At 37.3% G+C, this 18,773-nt stretch overlaps 1 protein-coding gene across 2 annotated transcripts; it reads left to right on the forward strand.

Annotated features, from left to right (window-relative positions):
- Window positions 1-8,307: 8,307 nt before the first annotated feature.
- Window positions 8,308-14,549, forward strand: LOC109063219 (SLIT and NTRK-like protein 3). 2 transcript variants are annotated; one of them, XM_042744654.1, is made up of 3 exons: window positions 8,308-8,323; window positions 9,437-10,321; window positions 11,701-14,549. In XM_042744654.1, the coding sequence occupies exon 3, from the start codon at window positions 11,750-11,752 to the stop codon at window positions 14,363-14,365; it is 2,616 nt and encodes an 871-aa protein (XP_042600588.1). In that variant the 5' UTR covers window positions 8,308-8,323; window positions 9,437-10,321; window positions 11,701-11,749; the 3' UTR covers window positions 14,366-14,549. The 2 variants fall into 2 exon arrangements, with proteins under 2 accessions (XP_042600588.1, XP_042600587.1); XM_042744653.1 differs by lacking the exon at window positions 8,308-8,323 and adding an exon at window positions 10,727-10,801.
- Window positions 14,550-18,773: the final 4,224 nt, after the last annotated feature.

Consider the following 18,773-nt stretch of genomic DNA (forward strand, 5'->3'; position numbering starts at 1 on the left):
TTATCATGTCCACACAGTTTCTAGTTGACCTCTGGTGGGGCGACAGGTCAAAATGTCTCTGGCCCAAAAGTGTGTCAAAAGTGTTTCAAATTGTGTGGTTTATGTTTTAGGTGTGATGGTTTTAAATTCCTTTGACCATGCAGGGTTTTTTTTTTTTTTTTTTTTTTTTTTGCCAAAATCTTTAGGGATATAGACACTAATGCAAAAGCGTATTTTACTATAGTTTTTTTTTTTTTACAGTATTATTCACTGTTCAGAAGTTTATTGTTCTTATGCTCATCAAGACTGTACTTAGTTGATCAAAAATACAGTGATATTGTAAAATATTCTTACAATTTAAAATAGTTTAATTATTATTATTATTATTATTATTATTATTATTATTATTATTATTATTATTTTAAATCATTTTATTATTATTATTATTATTATTATAAACATTTCATACTGTTAATGTTGAAATTAGTTGTGCTTCTTAATATTTTTTTGTGGAAACCATGATATATATTTTTTTATGATTCTTTGATGAAACATTCAAAAGAACCACATTTATTTAGAAAGCAATTTTTTGTAGCATTATGAATGTCTTTAATGACAGATTTTATCAATTGCATACATGATCAAAATTAAAATAAGTAATAATTTTTCTTAAAAAAAGAAAGAAAAAACTTAAATAAAAGTTAATTAAACTTAACTGAAAGAAAATAATAAAAAGATACACTTATGTTAATTCAGCTTCTTCCCTAGGAGATCATTTTAATTTAATTTAACTTGATTACAAAAATAACTGAAACTAAAACTGATAATAATAACAATAATATCTAAATGTTAAAATCTCTGGAAGCTGGATATAATAATAATAATAATAATAAATACTATTTTAATATTATTATCTTATTTTACAATAATAATATATTTAATTATATTTACTCATATAATAATAATAATAATAATAATAATAATAATAATAATAATAATAATTATTATTATAAAAATAATTATTATTATTATTATTATTATTATTATTATTATTATTATTATTATTATTTATATTATTATAAATGTCAAATAATGCAGAAGATCTTTTGTGCCCACTGCAGTTATGGCGTATAACACATCTCTCAGGTGCAGAGGCACCTTTGACCTGTTTATATATTGTGTATATTTTGTATAGCATATTTTATTGTATCTACTGTATTGTATTAATTGTGTATTTTTCTGTGTTGGCTATGCTAGTATGGCTATGTTTGGCTGCTCATTCAAACAATTTCCCTGCAGGGATTAATAAAAATTTACCTAGCCTATCCCATCCTAAAAAAATTACAAAATATTACTTAAATAAATAAATAAATAAACAAACAAACAAACAAACAAACAGTTATAACAGAAAATGTAAAAATAAAAACTCATTCTAACTATTAATAAAAACTCTAATAGTACCTCATTGATACTAAAATAACAGAGATAAAATTGTACTGACCACAAACTTCAGTCTACTTTCCTACAGTATCTTCAGTGTCCTTGTTTATTTCCTCTTCTCACTCTCCCACTTCCTGTTTGTCCTTCTGAGAGCAATACAGAACGTGTTGATCATTTTACGGGGTTATCACACACTGCGTCAACACTACCATGGCCTAATTACTCAGCTGTGGCCCAAAGACAGGGAGCATTGTGATGTGCAAGCCAAATAGAGGAGCTGTAAAGTAGGCCAGCCCGGTTTCCGTGTTTGAAGAGCAGTTTAAAATCACATTACTGTGAATAAGCAAGCGCAAGGTCTTGTTTTGAGTGCTGTTTGCTATTGCTCATACCTTGAACAAAATCCTGACCCATGTTTGTGCTACAGATGTGACTCAGACCTCAAATCCTGTGCTGTTTCTTTTATATTCCCTCCGAATTTAGGAATTTACACTGACACACCATTAAAAATCCTTGAAGCATTGAAGGAGGCATCTGAGCCATGACTCTTTTGACTTTGCCCAACCTCAAGTACCATTCATATTTCTTTCAGAAAAGGTAAAAATCTAGTTGATGGCTGCACTGGCTGTCAGCTATTGGTCATGATGTGATATAAATGCATTCTTGCAGTCTAATTCTTTTCACCCATATAGGTCTGATTAATTGTGTCCTAGTTCTCTTGCAGTCTCATGTTGTCAGAGAAGAAAAGGTGTTTATACAGGTGTGGGCATTGAGGGTGATGGGGCTGTAAACGTTTTAGCTTACTATGCTAAATTTCAGCCTATTAGTAGTTGCTCTGCAGGATTTTACCCTTCTCTCTCTCCTATTTTTTCTAGTGCTTCATATTCTGAGTAAATTAGTATACCTCTGAGATATTATGCTTGTAAAATGGGACAGTTTTAGGCCATAGCAAACTGCTTCTGCGGGGGGGATAAACAGACAAAGCTGATTTCTTTCTCCCATTTGGGAGATTGACAGCTGTCCCATGCTAAACATTATTTACAGACTAATTTTCAAAGTGGATACAGTTTAATAGTAATTTCCCAAAATAGCATTATGCATTTTGTTTTTATGTACATTAAGTTATTATGGGGGTACGTTTTACATTACAAGAACATACCATTTCAGTCTTTCTACATCAAATATAAAGAGAGATTTTGCCTTGGCCACTAGATGAAATAAAATAAGTTTAAATGACATAATAATAATAATAATAATAATAATAATAATAATACTTTAGCAAGTAAGTAAATAAATAATAATTAAAAATACAAAAATCTCATTTAAGCAATGCTAAAAATTCAACAAAAATTAAAACGGAAAACAATAAAATAAAAGCTAATTGAAAATATGAATAAATTATACAATAGTACTAAAATAAGACTATAATAAATTAAATACCATAAAGGTCCCTTAAAGTGTCCCTATTATGCCATTTCCAATATTGCCTTTCATGCAGTGTGTGATGTAGCTGTATGTGAATGTAAATGATCTGCAAAGTTGTAAAGCTGAAAGTACACAATAAATACAGTTAATATCTCCCAAAATAAAGAATCAACCTTGTACAGCTGAAACGAGTCGTTAGTAATTCGATTCCCACTTCCGTGATGACTACACGTCAAGGAGTAAAACATTTGCATAATTTGTGCCTATGTTCTTCGTTGGCCGGCCGCGAACAACTTGACCTTGACCACGAACAGGTAATGGTAATGCTTCTGTTTTTTTAATGTAGTTCACAAAACACTTGCTGTTGAAAGATGGACTTGCTGTCAGTATCCTGTTTATTTGGACCAGCTGCTCCACTGAATCACAACCTGTAAGTATGATAAATAATAGATGTTTATCTTTTCTATAGAGTGTTCAAAAATACAGAACTATGGAAACAGGCTTATCGTTTCCGACACGCGCTGTACTCTGTAGACCAATCACAACAGACTAGGCCATCTGACCAATCAGAGCAGAGCAGGCTCATGGAAAGGATGGGGTTTAGAGAGACTGCATCTTTGAACTGCTTCGAACGAATCGTTTGAGAATCGCTTGAAAATGAGGTGATATTAAATGCATATTTTGAGAAAACAGAAGCGTTTTTTGACCTTGCACGCATGCAATCCTATTGTAGGAGACTCCCAAAACAATATTAGGAACCATAAAAATGCCATAACTGGGGCACTTTAAAGCACTCCAAAACAGGTGGCTTTACAGTATGTGAAAATCATTGTTAAAACAGTATTAAAATTACCTGAAAAATTCCCAGGATACCTTATTGTTCTGGTCAACAGTTATCTTTTGAGATTTGGGTCGCCATCCGGCTAGCTTCTGGAAAATCCTCTGGATAATGTCTTTTGACCCCATTGAAGAAGAAGAGCAGGGTTGTTTGACCCAGAGACTGGGTAGAAAGCCGGCTCCACACTAAAACATCGAATCAAAGAGAATTTTAAAAAAGCCCCGTCATGCTTGATATTTTTGGAGTGCTTTTGATGTTCGGGGTCAGCCTTGGAGAAACCTCAGCAAAAGATCTGGAACACGGTAGAGCCAGCCAAGCAAGCGGCGTGTTTTTCCATCTCTGGCAAAGTACTGTGTAATCTCACTTTCAAAGAGAGGTAATAATGAACAAGGTGGTAATGTTGGGCACCAGTCAGAAATGAAAGATATAATGACAGAGGCAGATGGAGTAAAAGACAATTGATAAACAATAAAAAAATGTAGAATGGGGCAAAAACTGGTAACATTTTAGATTACTGAATGCATATTCACTATAACTAAGAGTTTTCCCTTAATCTTTTAATTTAACTAGCAAGTAAGCTAGTTGTTGTTAGTTCTAGAATATAATCATGCATTTATATGTGCTTTATAAGTACCAATAAGTAGCCAATATGCTAATAATATGTAAGCTAATAAAGAAACTAGTTAATAGTGAGAATTGGTCCCTAAACTGAGATGGATTGGATTTTTTTTTTTTTTTTTTTTAAACACTCAGATAGAATTCACATTAAGGAGCAATAAAATGGCATACTCAGACTAAAATGTTTGTAGTTCATGATTCCTTTGTAATACAGGATTAACTCATGGTCTTTTTTGAAAGTAGACAACTAGAAGTTTTATTCAAGAGTCAGAATTCAACTAAACTGAAACTAAACTACAGTTCAAAAGTTTGAGGTCGGTAAGAGAGATATATATGTAATTGAGCAAGGATATTTTAAATTGATCAAAATAAAGAATTTTTTTAGTGATACAAAGAAGTTATATTTCAAATGATTGCTGTTATTTTGAACTTTCTATTCAACAAAGAATCCTGACAAATGAACTATTGACAATAAATGATTCTTGAGCAGCAAATATGAAGGATCATGTGACAATGAAGACAATGGATATATATATATATATATACAAACCCGATTCCCAAAAAGTTGGGACACTGTACAAATTGTGAGTTAAAAAGGAATGGAATAATTTACAAATCTCATAAACTTATATTTTATTCACAATAGAATATAGATAACATATCAAATGTTGAAAGTGAGACATTTTGAAATGTCATGCCAAATATTGGCTCATTTTGGATTTCATGAGAGCTACACATTCCAAAAAAAGTTGGGACAGGTAACAATAAGAGGCCGGAAAAGTTAAATGTACATATAAGGAACAGCTGGAGGACCATTTTGCAACTTATTAGGTCAATTGGCAACATGATTGGGTGTAAAAAGAGCCTCTCAGAGTGGCAGTGTCTCTCAGAAGTCAAGATGGGCAGAGGATCACCAATTCCCCCAATGCTGCGGCCAAAAATAGTGGAGCATTATCAGAAAGGAGTTTCTCAGAGAAAAATTGCAAAGAGTTTGAAGTTATCATCATCTACAGTGCATAATATCATCCAAAGATTCAGAGAATCTGGAACAATCTCGGTGCGTAAGGGTCAAGGCCGGAAAAACCATACTGGATGCCCGTGATCTTCGGGCCCTTAGACGTCACTGCATCACATACAGGAATGCTACTGTAATGGAAATCACAACATGGGCTCAGGAATACTTCTAGAAAACATTGTCGGTGAACACAGTCCACCGTGCCATTCGCCGTTGCCGACTAAAACTCTAAAGGTCAAAAAAGATACCATATCTAAACATGATCCAGAAGCGGAGGCTTCTCTCTGGGCCAAGGGTCATTTAAAATGAACTGTGGCAAAGTGGAAAACTGTTCTGTGGTCAGACAAATCAAAATTTGAAGTTCTTTTTGGAAAACTGGGACGCCATGTCATCCGTACTAAAGAGGACAAGGACAACCCAAGTTGTTATCAGTTCAGAAGCCTGCATCTCTGATGGTATGGGGTTTAATAAGTGCGTGTGGCATGGGCAGCTTACACATCTGGAAAGACACCATCAGTACTGAAAGGTATATCCAAGTTCTAGAACAACATATGCTCCCATCCAGACATTGTCTCTTTCAGGGAAGACCTTGCCTTTTCCAACATGACAATGCCAGACCACAATGCCAGACCACATACTGCATCAATTACAACTGTGTAGAAGAAGGATCCGGGTACTGAACTGGCCAGCCTGCAGTACAGATCTTTCACCCATAGAAAACATTTGGCGCATCATAAAGAGGAAGATGCGACAAAGAAGACCTAAGACAGTTGAGCAACTAGAAGCCTGTATTAGACAAGAATGGGATAACATTCCTATTCCTAAACTTGAACAACTTGTCTCCTCAGTCCCCAGACGTTTGCAGACTGTTATAAAAAGAAGAGGGGATGCCACACAGTGGTAAAACATGGGCTTTGTCCCAACTTTTTTGAGATGTGTTGATGCCATGAAATTTAAAATCAACTTATTTTTCCCTTAAAATTATACATTTTCTCAGTTTAAACATTTGATATGTCATCTATTTTGCATTCTGAATAAAATATTGAAATTTGAAACTTCCACATCATTGCATTCTGTTTTTATTCACAATTTGTACAGTGTCCCAACTTTTTTGGAATCGGGTTTGTATATATATATATATATATATATATATATATATATATATATAATCTCAATATTGCTGTTTTTGTTGTATTTTTGATCAAATAAATGCAGCCCTGGTGAGCAGAAGAAACTTTGTATAAGTGAGAAAAAAATAAAAATCTTACCAACTCAATTTAAGCTTTGTGGTTGCTAAGGTGTTTTGAGTGTTCTCACTCATTGCTGTGCTTTTGCTACAGTGTTTTGTGCTGAAGGTTAATACTTGGAGTTAGGGATTTGAACAAACCCCATAACCGAACATATGAGCAAAAGCGAAATTGATCAGACTATGCTGGGTGAATTTTCATAATACCAGAATATCTGAGCGGGATGCAGTTATTGCTATAGTGGAAAGGGGTTTATTGTGGACGGGGTGGATTTACCCTATGTTCTAGTAATCCTGGTGGTCTTTCATGTCTCTTTGGCACAAGTATGGCATGCTCATAGCTGTGGCACAGACTGCGCCCAGGCTTTCTGCCACAGTGAAACATGGCTCCACCAACTGCCTCATGCTCCCGGTGTTATTTTTGGGTGCTGCTTGTCCAAAGATTCATGTGCATCTGTGACCTGATACTGTACATCAAAGAGAGCTGAAGCACAACATGACACCTGCCTCAGATCAGCAGACCTATTGACTCCATTGACCATGACTGTTCTTAGCTAGGTGAAAAGTTATGAAATGCACTTGCGTGTCAACATTTCTTTTGAAATAAAGAGTATGTTGACACAAACTGACTCTGGTTTTCTAGAGATCCAACATATGTAGAGGAATAAGCGTTCCACTTTCATCAAAGTGCAATATCTTTAAATAACCTTTCCAATGTCAAGTCACTTTGCTGTCACTGTGAGTAATGGCTGCTGCATTTAAGGCTGGACATATCAAGTACTTTAGAGATGGAAGATGAATTTGTATGTGATTGACATTGCCATATTTATGTTTTCAGGAAGGAGAGATTCCAGGGTGGCTGATGAACCATGACCGAAGCACACAAGAAAAATGTTGTTTCAGGCCAAAGGACACCTTGAACATTTATTATTTAATGGTGTAAAGACATTTTGATGTAAAAACACATTACTTCCGCTGCTATGATGCATTGCGAATTATGTCGATGCCATTATTCTATATAAATACTTCGATTTTTGGCAATAAATAAATAAATACATACAGTGATTGCCAAAATTATTAGTATTTTCACCAGCTAAAGAAATGGTAATAAGTCAGTTATTTCTATCTTTTGCAGTGGTGTGTCTAGTTAATGAACTGTTTCGAATGGCTGTTTATTTTATTTCATTCTATTCTATCTTTATACTATGGTGAAAATGCATGCACTCTATTATTGACAGCAGCATTACTGAGAGCAAAGCTTTCGTGTATGTGAGAATTTGCATTTGCCCATATTACAACATGCATGTTTCAGCATTAATTAAAAACGAGAAGTGACATCAGAGGCGATTAGAAATGGCAAAGTCTGATTAGAGAATCACATACTGATGGAAAAATAATGCAAATTAAGCAGGAGGAAAATAACAAACATGTTATGAACTGGCTTTAGTACACTGGGATTTATGAAAGAGAAAAATAGCAGAACAAAAAAGGAATAAAGGGATTTAGGAGTGACTGGCAGAGGCAGAAATGAAAGATGGCTTTCACACAAGACAAGATGATTGACTGGCAGTTTTACACACTGCTGCACACCAACCCAGATGCGGCTCTTAAACCTTCTCTTCACTCACCCCTTCATTCTCTCTCTCCTCTTCTTTCTCTTGCAGACGTTAATCCACCTTGTGCCGTCATGACTGATACTAACCAGCCAATCAGAAGAGGCCTCTAGGTGGGGCTTTATGTTGCATGCATCAGTGCATTGTGAAAGGTGAGCACAGAGTACAAATGTTCCCCACTGACCCTGAGGTTTTGGGGTCCTTTTAGTTGCCATAGGCTTAGTCTTAAATCTTCACTCACTAGTTTGCACATCTTTAATGAGAGTATGCTGTGTGCTTGCACTGCATTTAAATTCAAAACCAGTCCAATAAAGGCATAACAATGTAATCTGCAAAATAATGGTGGTTCATTTTGTATCTTGGTTGTATCTTTTGTCTGTTTAAAGGACTTGGTGACACCTATTTGGGGAAGCTATCTATTGAGAAGGATGGACGTGGATGAGCAAAAAGTTTCCAGCCTTATGTCTGCATAATAATAATAATAATAATAATAATAATAATAAACATTTTGATTAGCATCACAGATTTTTATCTGATCTGTAATAACCAAAATGACAGTCATGATAGTTATAGCTGCAGTCATCATCATCATCATCACCATCACCCTCAACATAATATTTATGGTCCTTGAGCAATCCAATTAAGCATGACTCATGAACATTACAGAAACTCAAATCTCATTATGAAATCTTGTGTAAATGTATTTAAACATAGCCTACGCTCTAAACACTTCATAATAACTTTAATTAAATAACTGAAAACATTATCTCTGTTAAATATTAACAGATCAGTAGATCAAGTACATTCAAATTGAAACATACAAGACAAAGGCTAGTTATCAAAGGGAGGTTGTCACAAATTCGAGGCTTCGAGTCAAAAAGTTTTTAAAAGTCAAACTGTGTTGTCAAAAAAATTTATTTATATATATATATATATATTAAAAATAATTTCATTATTATTAATATATATATATATATATATATATATATATATATATATCTATACATATATATATATATATATATATATATGTGTGTGTGGTGTGTGTGTGTGTGTGTGTGTGTGTGTGTGTGTGTGTGTGTGTGTGTGTGTGTTGTTGTTTTTTTACAGCAAAATGACAATGTGTGTTTAATCAACTACTCCATGTTTTTTTTTTCTTTTCTCTTTCTAATACTATTTAAAGTAATAATGTTTTAAAGTCATTAATAAATCATATTACAGAGTGTTACCCATAACCTCTCTCTCATTTCCATGTAAATTTGCAGAATAAAGGTATCCTGTCATCGCCACTGCCCACGCGCAGAGCTAGATTGCCCGCTGCAGGCAGAGCGCGGGAAGACAAGGCGCGGAGCTTCACACGGAAGAATTCTCATCAGTTGTCTTCACTAAAGATAAAACCCAACTAAATTTATACAGAGGAAAAATAAACCGATTTATTGGATAGTTTCGTTTGTGATTTTTCCGAAGCCAAGGAACCCCGGACTCGCATTTCAACGAACGAAATGACATTTTCCAAGAAAAGAAAGATTGGAAACTGTGCACAACGGAACTGAATGGGACATTCAAAGCCTCAGAAGAGCTCACGGATGAAGCTCAGAGTTAAATAACCTGTGACATTATCTCTGAACACAAATCGGAGATGAGATCGCCCTATAAAATAACGTTACATCACTGATGAAGAGAGAGAGAGATAGAGAGAGAGAGAGAGAGAGAGAGAGAACACACGGTTGCGCGCGCGCTCCCGGTGCGGCACTCAGCGCGCTCAACAGCTCGTGCCTCCTCCATCCCAACCCTCTCCGCCAACGCCGTCTCTCCAATCTCTACCCTCTCCCTCCCTGCTCGCTTTTCTTAAAGCTCATTTCCGTGACGATCCGAAGCTTTTCTCCGGCACGATGAGAGACGCGAGCAGCGCAGCAGTGGGACAAACCGAACCGAACCGCACGAAGCGGAACTGAGCTCCAGAACTGAACGAACCGGCATCATAAACAAACCTTTATAGAAAGAAGGGAGATTTCATTCAAATCACGTCTTCATCTTCTCTCTTCTTGGTCTTAGAGAGAGAGAGAGACCGAAAGAGAGGGCGAGAGATAGGGGAAAAGCACAGGACATCTTTAAACTCGTCTTATTTCGGATGCTCCGGTGAAAAAAAGGTGAATTTTCAGCGTTTTAGAGGTTCGCAGACTTTTTGGAGATGGAGAATGACCTGGGTGATCCACAGAATAATCTCTGTATTTAATCAAATTATGCATTGATTTGTTTCTGATGTAACTGCGCAGACTGCTGTACCAATCTCCCAGTTTTAAAGGTGTTTTAGCAAAAGTATTTTTAGTAAAAAATATCTAAAATGCAAGTTTAATGTTAAGTTTAACATTGATATATTTTTATTACTATTATTTGTGCGTAAAACACGGATTTATATTATATATATATATATATATATATATATATATATATATATATATAATATATATATATATATATATATATATATAAGTGCATTAAAAGCGTTTCATTCCAATGCATGCTTTTTTCTTTTTTTTTTTTTTTTTTTTTAGCCAACCATCGGAGGCAACCAGGTACCATCCGTCTCCAAATCCTGGAGATGTCAAGTTGGACACCACTAAAACCGAGTAGGTATCCGCTATTTTATCGATTGGGAATGGAAGGACATTGACTGCTAAAGCCAGGACACCAGAGAAGGGTGGGAGGAAAATACAAAGTGCGCTATTCATGGAAAATTGCATTCTCTTCTGGACGGAAAACAAGGATCTTTCGAGGGCTTTTGGTCCTTTTTTTCCTTTCGAAATCCAAGAGATCCGCAGAGTGTGGTACACTCAGCAGCATTTGGCTCTGAGTTTCTCCACTGATCTGCTGATAACATCCGCGCTAATTAAGTGCATTCAGGCTGTGGAAAGCAAATAACCTCCGTTACGCATTAAAGGTCTAATTGGCGTTTTGGCGACAGTCTTGGGATGCAACTGTCATTGTTTTTTTTTGTTTGTTTCTTTGTTTGTTTGTTTTTTATAATGTTAAGTAGATGCAGATTTTGATTCGATTTAAGTATGCATTTATTTTTAATTCATGCTTTATTGATGTAGCCTAATATTTTTGAGATTTGCATGAACATGGAAATGGATGATTATTAAGAATTGACAAAAGTAATATTTTTCCAAATGTTTCTTGTCCTGTTTGTATCTGTGTGACAGATGTAGTGAGATACAAAATAGATGTTTTTTATTAGTGATATACATTAAACAGTTTAGATGTGCTTTGTTTCATTTGGTGGTTAAAAACATTAGTGGGGATTATGCCCTTGAGCCCTGTTTTTGGGTGTAGTGCAAGTTATCATCGAGTGAAAGATGTCAAACCCATGATAATGCATGATCTCTGTTGTAAACGTGTCATGATGTGGAAGGAGGAGGTGTTTGTTGTGTAGTTTATTGTGTGAAACGCTCAAAGCATTGCAACTCACACTCGCTGTCTGAGCCTTCTCATCTGATACGCTCTTTTTTTCTGTGTTTTGTTGCAGTGCTGTGAAGTGGCTCTCAGCCTTAACTTCATCAGGACTCGGCAGAAGGATGCTGTGGTTTACCCTGCTAAGCACAATAGCTTTAGGATGGACTACGCCGATCCCTTTGTTGGACGAGTCGGAAGAAATAGATGAGCCTTGCTTTGACCCTTGCTACTGTGAAGTCAAGGAGGGTATTTTCCACGTCCACTGCGACAGCAAAGGATTTACAAATGTCAGCCAGATCCCCCAGACGTGGACAAGACCCTTTAAACTCAATCTGGCGAAGAACTCCATGCGCAAGCTGTATTTTAACAGCTTTTTGCACCTCAACAATGCTGTGTCACTCAATCTGGGGAATAATGCGCTACAGGACATACATGTGGGTGCGTTCAATGGCCTGAGCATCTTGAAAAAGCTGTTTTTGCATGAAAACAAACTGGAGGTGTTCAGGAATGACACTTTTATGGGGCTGGAGAGCCTCGAGTATCTCCAGGCGGATTACAACGTCATCAAGAGAATAGAGAGCGGGGCATTTCGGAACCTGCACAAACTCAGAGTACTTATTTTGAACGACAATTTGATACCCGTGCTACCCAATTTATTATTCAGGTCCGTTTCTCTCACGCATCTTGACTTACGTGGCAACCGCTTAAGAATTCTACCCTATAAAGGGACGCTGGAATACATCGGTCGCAGCTTGATGGAGATTCAGCTAGAGGAAAATCCATGGAACTGTGTGTGTGACATTGTGCAGCTCAAAACCTGGCTGGAGCGCATCCCCTACACGGCACTGGTGGGCGACATAACCTGTGAATACCCTTTTCATTTACACGGTAAGGACCTTCGTGAGATCAAGAGAAGCGAACTTTGTCCTTTACTCTCTGATGCTGAGCTGGAGGCCAAACATGGCATTCCCAGATTACCATTTAATAACGAAAATGTCTGGCCCACCAAGCCTTCGTCTATGTTGTCATCTTTTCACAACACAGCCTCCTCAGTAGAGTACAGAGAGAGACACGTAAAGCCGACTAAACGGCACAGACCCACAAAAACACCACCCACTCCTCGTAGCATTTACCCAGGGCTGAATCAGCCTCCAGTCGCTGCCTACCAGACCAGACCCCCTATTCCAATAATTTGCCCGACAGGGTGCATGTGCAATTTACACATCAATGACTTGGGCCTCACTGTCAATTGTAAAGAGAAAGGCTTCCACAACATTTCTGAGCTGCTGCCACGACCACTCAATGCCAAGAAACTCTATCTAAGTGGGAATTTGATTCAGAAAATTTACAGGTCAGATTTTTGGAACTTCTCTAGCTTGGATTTATTACACTTGGGCAACAATCGGATATCATATGTTCAAGAAGGCGCCTTTATGAACCTACCTAATTTGAAAAGTTTATACTTGAATGGAAACGACATTGAAAGGCTCACTCCAGGCATGTTTCGTGGTCTGCAGGCGCTTAGTTACCTGTACTTCGAGTACAACGTCATTCGAGAGATCCAACCGGCCGCCTTTAGCCTCATGCCAAACCTGCAGTTGGTTTTTCTCAATGACAACCTGCTGCGCACCCTGCCCATGGATGCTTTTGCTGGCACCTCTCTGGCTAGGCTCAACCTGCGCAACAACTACTTTCTATACCTTCCCGTGAGCGGAGTCCTGGAGCATCTCCACTCCATCGTTCAAATCGACCTTCACCAGAATCCTTGGGACTGTTCTTGCGACATCATCCCACTCAAGCAGTGGATCGAGAAACTCAGCTCTGTCATTGTTGTGGGGGAAGTGACCTGCAAGACCCCGGACTTCGCTCTTGGCAAGGATCTGCGCACCCTGGAGGCTGAGGTCATCTGCCCCGAGTTGAAATTCACCGCTTCTTCTCCAGTCCTGCCCAATGACATGACAGCCACCAGCGGCTCTGAGTTAGGACAAGCACCAGCAACGGGAGCTGTTCCACTCTCCGTGCTTATCCTCAGCCTACTGATTCTCTTCATCTCTTCTGTGTTTGTGGCCGCCGGTCTCTTCGCATTCGTCCTGCAGAGGCGAAAGAAGCTTCCCTTCAGGAAGCGTCAGGAGGTGGACCTTACAGGCATTCAAATGCAGTGCAAAATCTTTGAAGAGAGGCAGACCGCCTCGCCTGAGAAGCCACCCGGTCACGTCTACGACTACATTCCCCATCCCGTTACTCAAATGTGTAACAATCCAATTTACAAACCACGAGAAGGAGAGATCGAGGGTGAGCAGTTTGCAGAAACCAAGGAAAATAAAAGTAATTACCGAACTCTTCTGGAGAAAGAGAAGGAATGGACAATGGCTGTGTCCAGTTCTCAGCTCAACACCATTGTCACCGTCAATCAGTCAGGTGACATGACAGGCTTTCATGAGAATGGAGTGCTTTGCCCTACCGTAATTGACAGCCAGAGACCGACCCCTACGGTGGGTTTTGTAGACTGCCTGTACGGCACCATTCCCAAATTAAAGGACATGCACGTGGCACACGCACATCCTCCCGGAATGCAATACCCCGATTTACAGCAAGACGCCAGATTAAAAGAAACATTACTTTTCACTGCGGGAAAAGGATTCCCTGAGCAGACCCAAAGTGAATACCTCGAGCTCAGGGCAAAACTCCAAACCAAGCCGGATTACCTCGAAGTCTTGGAGAAATCATATAGATTCTAATTGAATTAAAAAAAAAAAAAAAGAAAAAAGAAAGTAAACTCACTTACACACCCACCCCCCCCCTCCACGCCCAAAAAGAATATGTATCAAAAAAGAAGCATGGCAAAATTATATGTTTCACACACGTACACATACACACTCTCACACACATTTCCCCCAAGTCGCTTTTGGAGGAAAGGCCATACTCAGATTTTTCAATTAAGTGCCTTTTTTTTTTTGTGGGTAGCCAGCAATGTTACCACCCATTATTTTTGTACGGAACAGATGTTTTGAATCTGGGGAGCGTGTGACAGTTTGTAGAATATTTGCAGTTTGCTGCATGCATTCGACTGCAGAAGGAGGTTATCGATCAAAAACTTCACCTGCTATAGAAATACAGCGACGTATTACCCGTTGAGTGGTCTATTTAATTTTCTATACAGCAAAAGACAGAGTTCTATCTCAAGGACGAGGATCAATATTTGTGAATTTTATGGAGTTCAACGCACTTTCTTAAGAAAAATGCTTCTGGATACTATCACTAACAGCTTTTTAGGAAGCACTTTTAATGTTTTCTCTCTCTTTATCAAAGATTTGACAAAGTTAAAATTGTGCATATATTTATTCTGTAATTTCAGTGAAAAGCTTTAATTGTAAAGGTAATGTTAAATCAATGTATAGTGATTATGCGTCTGGTATAGCCTTCTTAATAAAAATACAAAGTCTTAAATCAAATAAAAAGGGTACCAATGCATACTGTTTGTGAGAAATAGACTTGACGTATTGGTATGGCGCTTCAAATGACAAATTATAAAATGCACATTAACCTGTCAAGGCCTCACTGCTGCTAGGAGGGTCAGGTTGAGACAGTCTGGTGTTCCTTCCTGTATGCATGTGCCATCGATGGGTTTGGACAAGAAAGGGAGACCTTGGTTTAGATTTGAGTCTTTCTGTGAGGTATGTTGTTATACCTGTCCACTGCTTACTAAATTACACAACATTTGATATGAATATTTAATGCAGTGTCACTTTTACATGTGTCCACAAGAGGGAGAAAGAGAGACACACATGCATCATGACTGTGGATGGAGAAAAATTGATGTTTAATTATTTGAGGGAATCAGGTATGATATACAACTTTGTGCAACATATGGCATCTGAATATAAATTCTGCTTGTGTGTGTGTGTATGTTGGGGGTCATTTTAATGTTGATGCATTACTCAAGTGACATAATTCCATACTAGAAAGTGATCTATCCAACAGAAAAGGATTTTCTACTCCCCTTTGACAACAAAGTGGCTATTTTTTAAACCAAATATTTTATGTCTGTTTGCCTTTGCCAGTTCTATCCATAACCATTTACGACAAACATCGAAATACTTCATCTATTATAAAGTATAGTTATTTCTCCTGAGGTTGTTAAGAATGCAGAATGGTCTTTCTTTATTTGTTTCTTATCATCCAGCTGACTAGCGTAGCTTCTGTTTCCTCTGTTCAATACCCACCAAGAGTTTTTTTTCCCTACATTCATCATTTACCCAGCCTGTTTTGTCAATATTTCAATAAATTTTGCTTGGTCCATATTTAACAGCACTCCCTGTTGTGCAAGTCTGTTTCACATCAATAATGTGTCCAAACAGAGAGCCTTTGTGCATTTTTTTATTTTTATTTTTTTTTTATTTGTCAAAAAGTATTCATAAATGATTGTTACTGTGGTGCCCTAAAGTGCATGCAAATGCTATCTTAACTGCATGTCTGTCTTTCATGCATTCTTTTCAGAGCTTGTTTGAGTCTTTCTTCTGTAGAATGAGAGGTGTAACTTTTGTAAGTGAAGGTGTCATTCAGAGATTGTGTGGTGATCGCTAGCGCTGCTGTCTGGATTCTTCACTGTGATGAAGAACCGCTCATGGACAGTTACGGTCATAGGGACAATGTTACCTTGCTGTGGATTACATCTAGGTTGTCCTTGTCTCTATATTTCAACTTAATGATCTTACTTTATTTTTTGCTAAAGGGTAGCGAAGCTAATGATGTATGATGCTGGTGTCCACAGAGTTCATTTTTGAATGAATGATGTTCTAAAGGGCTGATCTGGACAAAATATATAATTAGAACAGTCATTCTTGTTTTGGCTGCAATTCATTTTAGTGTTGTTTTTAAAATAGCCTTCCTTTTTGACTGCACTAATCAATGTAATAGGCAACTCTAAATGGAGACATTTTGTTCTTTTTAGACATTATCTAAGAAAAAGCACAATTTAAAAGATGCCAGGAGAGTCCAAACCTTGTTATGACTGTAGTTAAAATATAGAGACATACATCACATTTGCTGTTATGATGTGCTGAAAAATTTAGTGCTGTAGATTTTATTTCATGCCATGTTATTGGCCTTCATTCCATGAAACTTGCATATGTGTTTATTTGTAGTTTTTCCCACATCTTGCAGTCTGATACATCCCCCTGAGGTTAATCTTGGCTTGTTAGATCCGTGCTTGGTAAATGATCAGTTGGTTGGGGTTTATGTAATCTATACTTGACTTATGTCAACAAACTGTAGCTCATTTGTAGTATCGAACGATTTCCTACATCAATATCATCGTTTGGTTTGTGGCTTAGTCCTGGCGAACCATCGACATGGCCGCCTTCTCTGCCGTCTTTCACTTGCTTGTTTGTTGCTGTGGGGGTTTGTTGTGATGCATTCTGGGAGATGCAGCACTGAATCTGCATTTCACTTAGTTTCTTCCTCCTCTTGATGGTTTGTTCTTGGGTTTTTCAAAGGGCTTAATTAGCTAAAAATGATCAAAACCCGAGGAGGTGGATTGAGGGGGAAAATTAAAAAGGAAACGGGGGAGGAAGAAAGACTTGAATTTAAACAGGCCAAGCATGCAGTTCAGCATCTAGAATCAGATCTTCTGGAATGTGCCAAATTGAAACTGGATTTTGGAGTTGTTGGAGTGCAATCGATTGAAGACCTTCAATCAATATGAAATATGCAAGCATGCTTGGGTTATATATACTTGTCATATTTCTACAGTGACTGCAGAAAGTTTTTGGACACTTAAGCCACAAACATTAAAATGTCTAAATGCCATTGCATTTGATAGACAATATTAAAGCAAGCTGCATCTGGGATGAAATGAAATGTTTTTCTTCATTACTTTCACTTTTCTTTATCATTTTTGCCCAGTGTCTTTTAATAAGCTGGTGTTTTGATGATTTTTATTGGATATATATGCAGTCAATTCAAGATTAGCCACATGAACAACTATGAACTTGTTTCATTTATTACAAACAAAAAGTGTTGAAAAGGCATTCAGACATTTTAAATGGTGCTTAAGTGCCCTCTCTAGGGTCTCTGTACATATGTACATTCCTGTGTGAGTTATGTAGATGCTTTTCATTACTGTGGCAAGTATTTGCTAGCTTTTTGAGAGATGTTGTCAGAATAGTGAAGATGGCTTCAGAGCCCGAGGGAATAGAGAATGTCTAATGACTCGTGGCAGTGCTGAAGGTTGCTGTCCAAGGTGCTAAAATCACTTTGCATGTGAATGGAATAGAAATTAACTCCAGCTCTGTCCTTATCCTTTGAAATGTTCTTTTTTGAAGTTTGATTTTAAATTAGAATGTTGACCTGCTAAATTTATTCATGTGTAATCTTGCATTTTCCATTACCAAACAGCATTTATTTCCTCTGAATTATGAACCGAGCTGAAATGTTTCAAATCCCATTACACAACATTAATAACGCAAATAACTTCAGTGCAAATTAATTACAGGAATCAGATTTTGTGTCAGTTACTGTATATGAAACCTTTTTTCATGTGTATGTATTTAATTACCCATTGTTTCAGTGCAGAGGTGCAATAAGTCAGAGCTGATAGACATCAAGCCTCCCCATGTGAAAAGCCATTCACATGTCATGTCTATGCATGTGTGAGCTCAGTTTAAAAGAGGAGAGAAACAGTAGGAGGGAGACAGAGGATTGAATACTGTGCTTGTGAAAAATCTCTCCCTGAATTTCGTTACAATTGCAAGTATTGTGTTAGACAGCATTGTGTTCGGGCTGATGTTTAGGTGTGAGCAGGCAGCAGTTTTCTCTTTCTTCTTTTGTCTCGTGGTTTTCTTTGCAGCTTGTTCATGTAGGACAAAGAATGAGAACAGATAGAAAAATGGAGAGAAGTGGGGGTGTCATCAGCGTGTACTGTATCTGTGGCAGCAGCAGTATAAAAGCATTCACACATACTTTTATGGATTCTACTGCTGTTACAGGGCAGATGTTACTGATGCTATGCCATGGTAAAATTTTCCACATTAAAATGAATAGTTCACTCAAAAAAATAAAACAAATAAAATAAAATAAAAAAATGTAATCATGCTCAGATTATCCAAGATGTAGATGTGAGTTTGTTTCTTCATGGGAACAAATTTG

This window comes from Cyprinus carpio, chromosome B18 (assembly GCF_018340385.1).
Source record: "Cyprinus carpio isolate SPL01 chromosome B18, ASM1834038v1, whole genome shotgun sequence".
Classification (NCBI taxonomy): domain Eukaryota; kingdom Metazoa; phylum Chordata; class Actinopteri; order Cypriniformes; family Cyprinidae; genus Cyprinus; species Cyprinus carpio.

Excerpts from the sequence above, each read along its gene's own strand:
- LOC109063219 (XM_042744654.1), top strand. The coding sequence starts at position 11,750 with ATGCTGTGGTTTACCCTGCTAAGCACAATAGCTTTAGGATGGACTACG.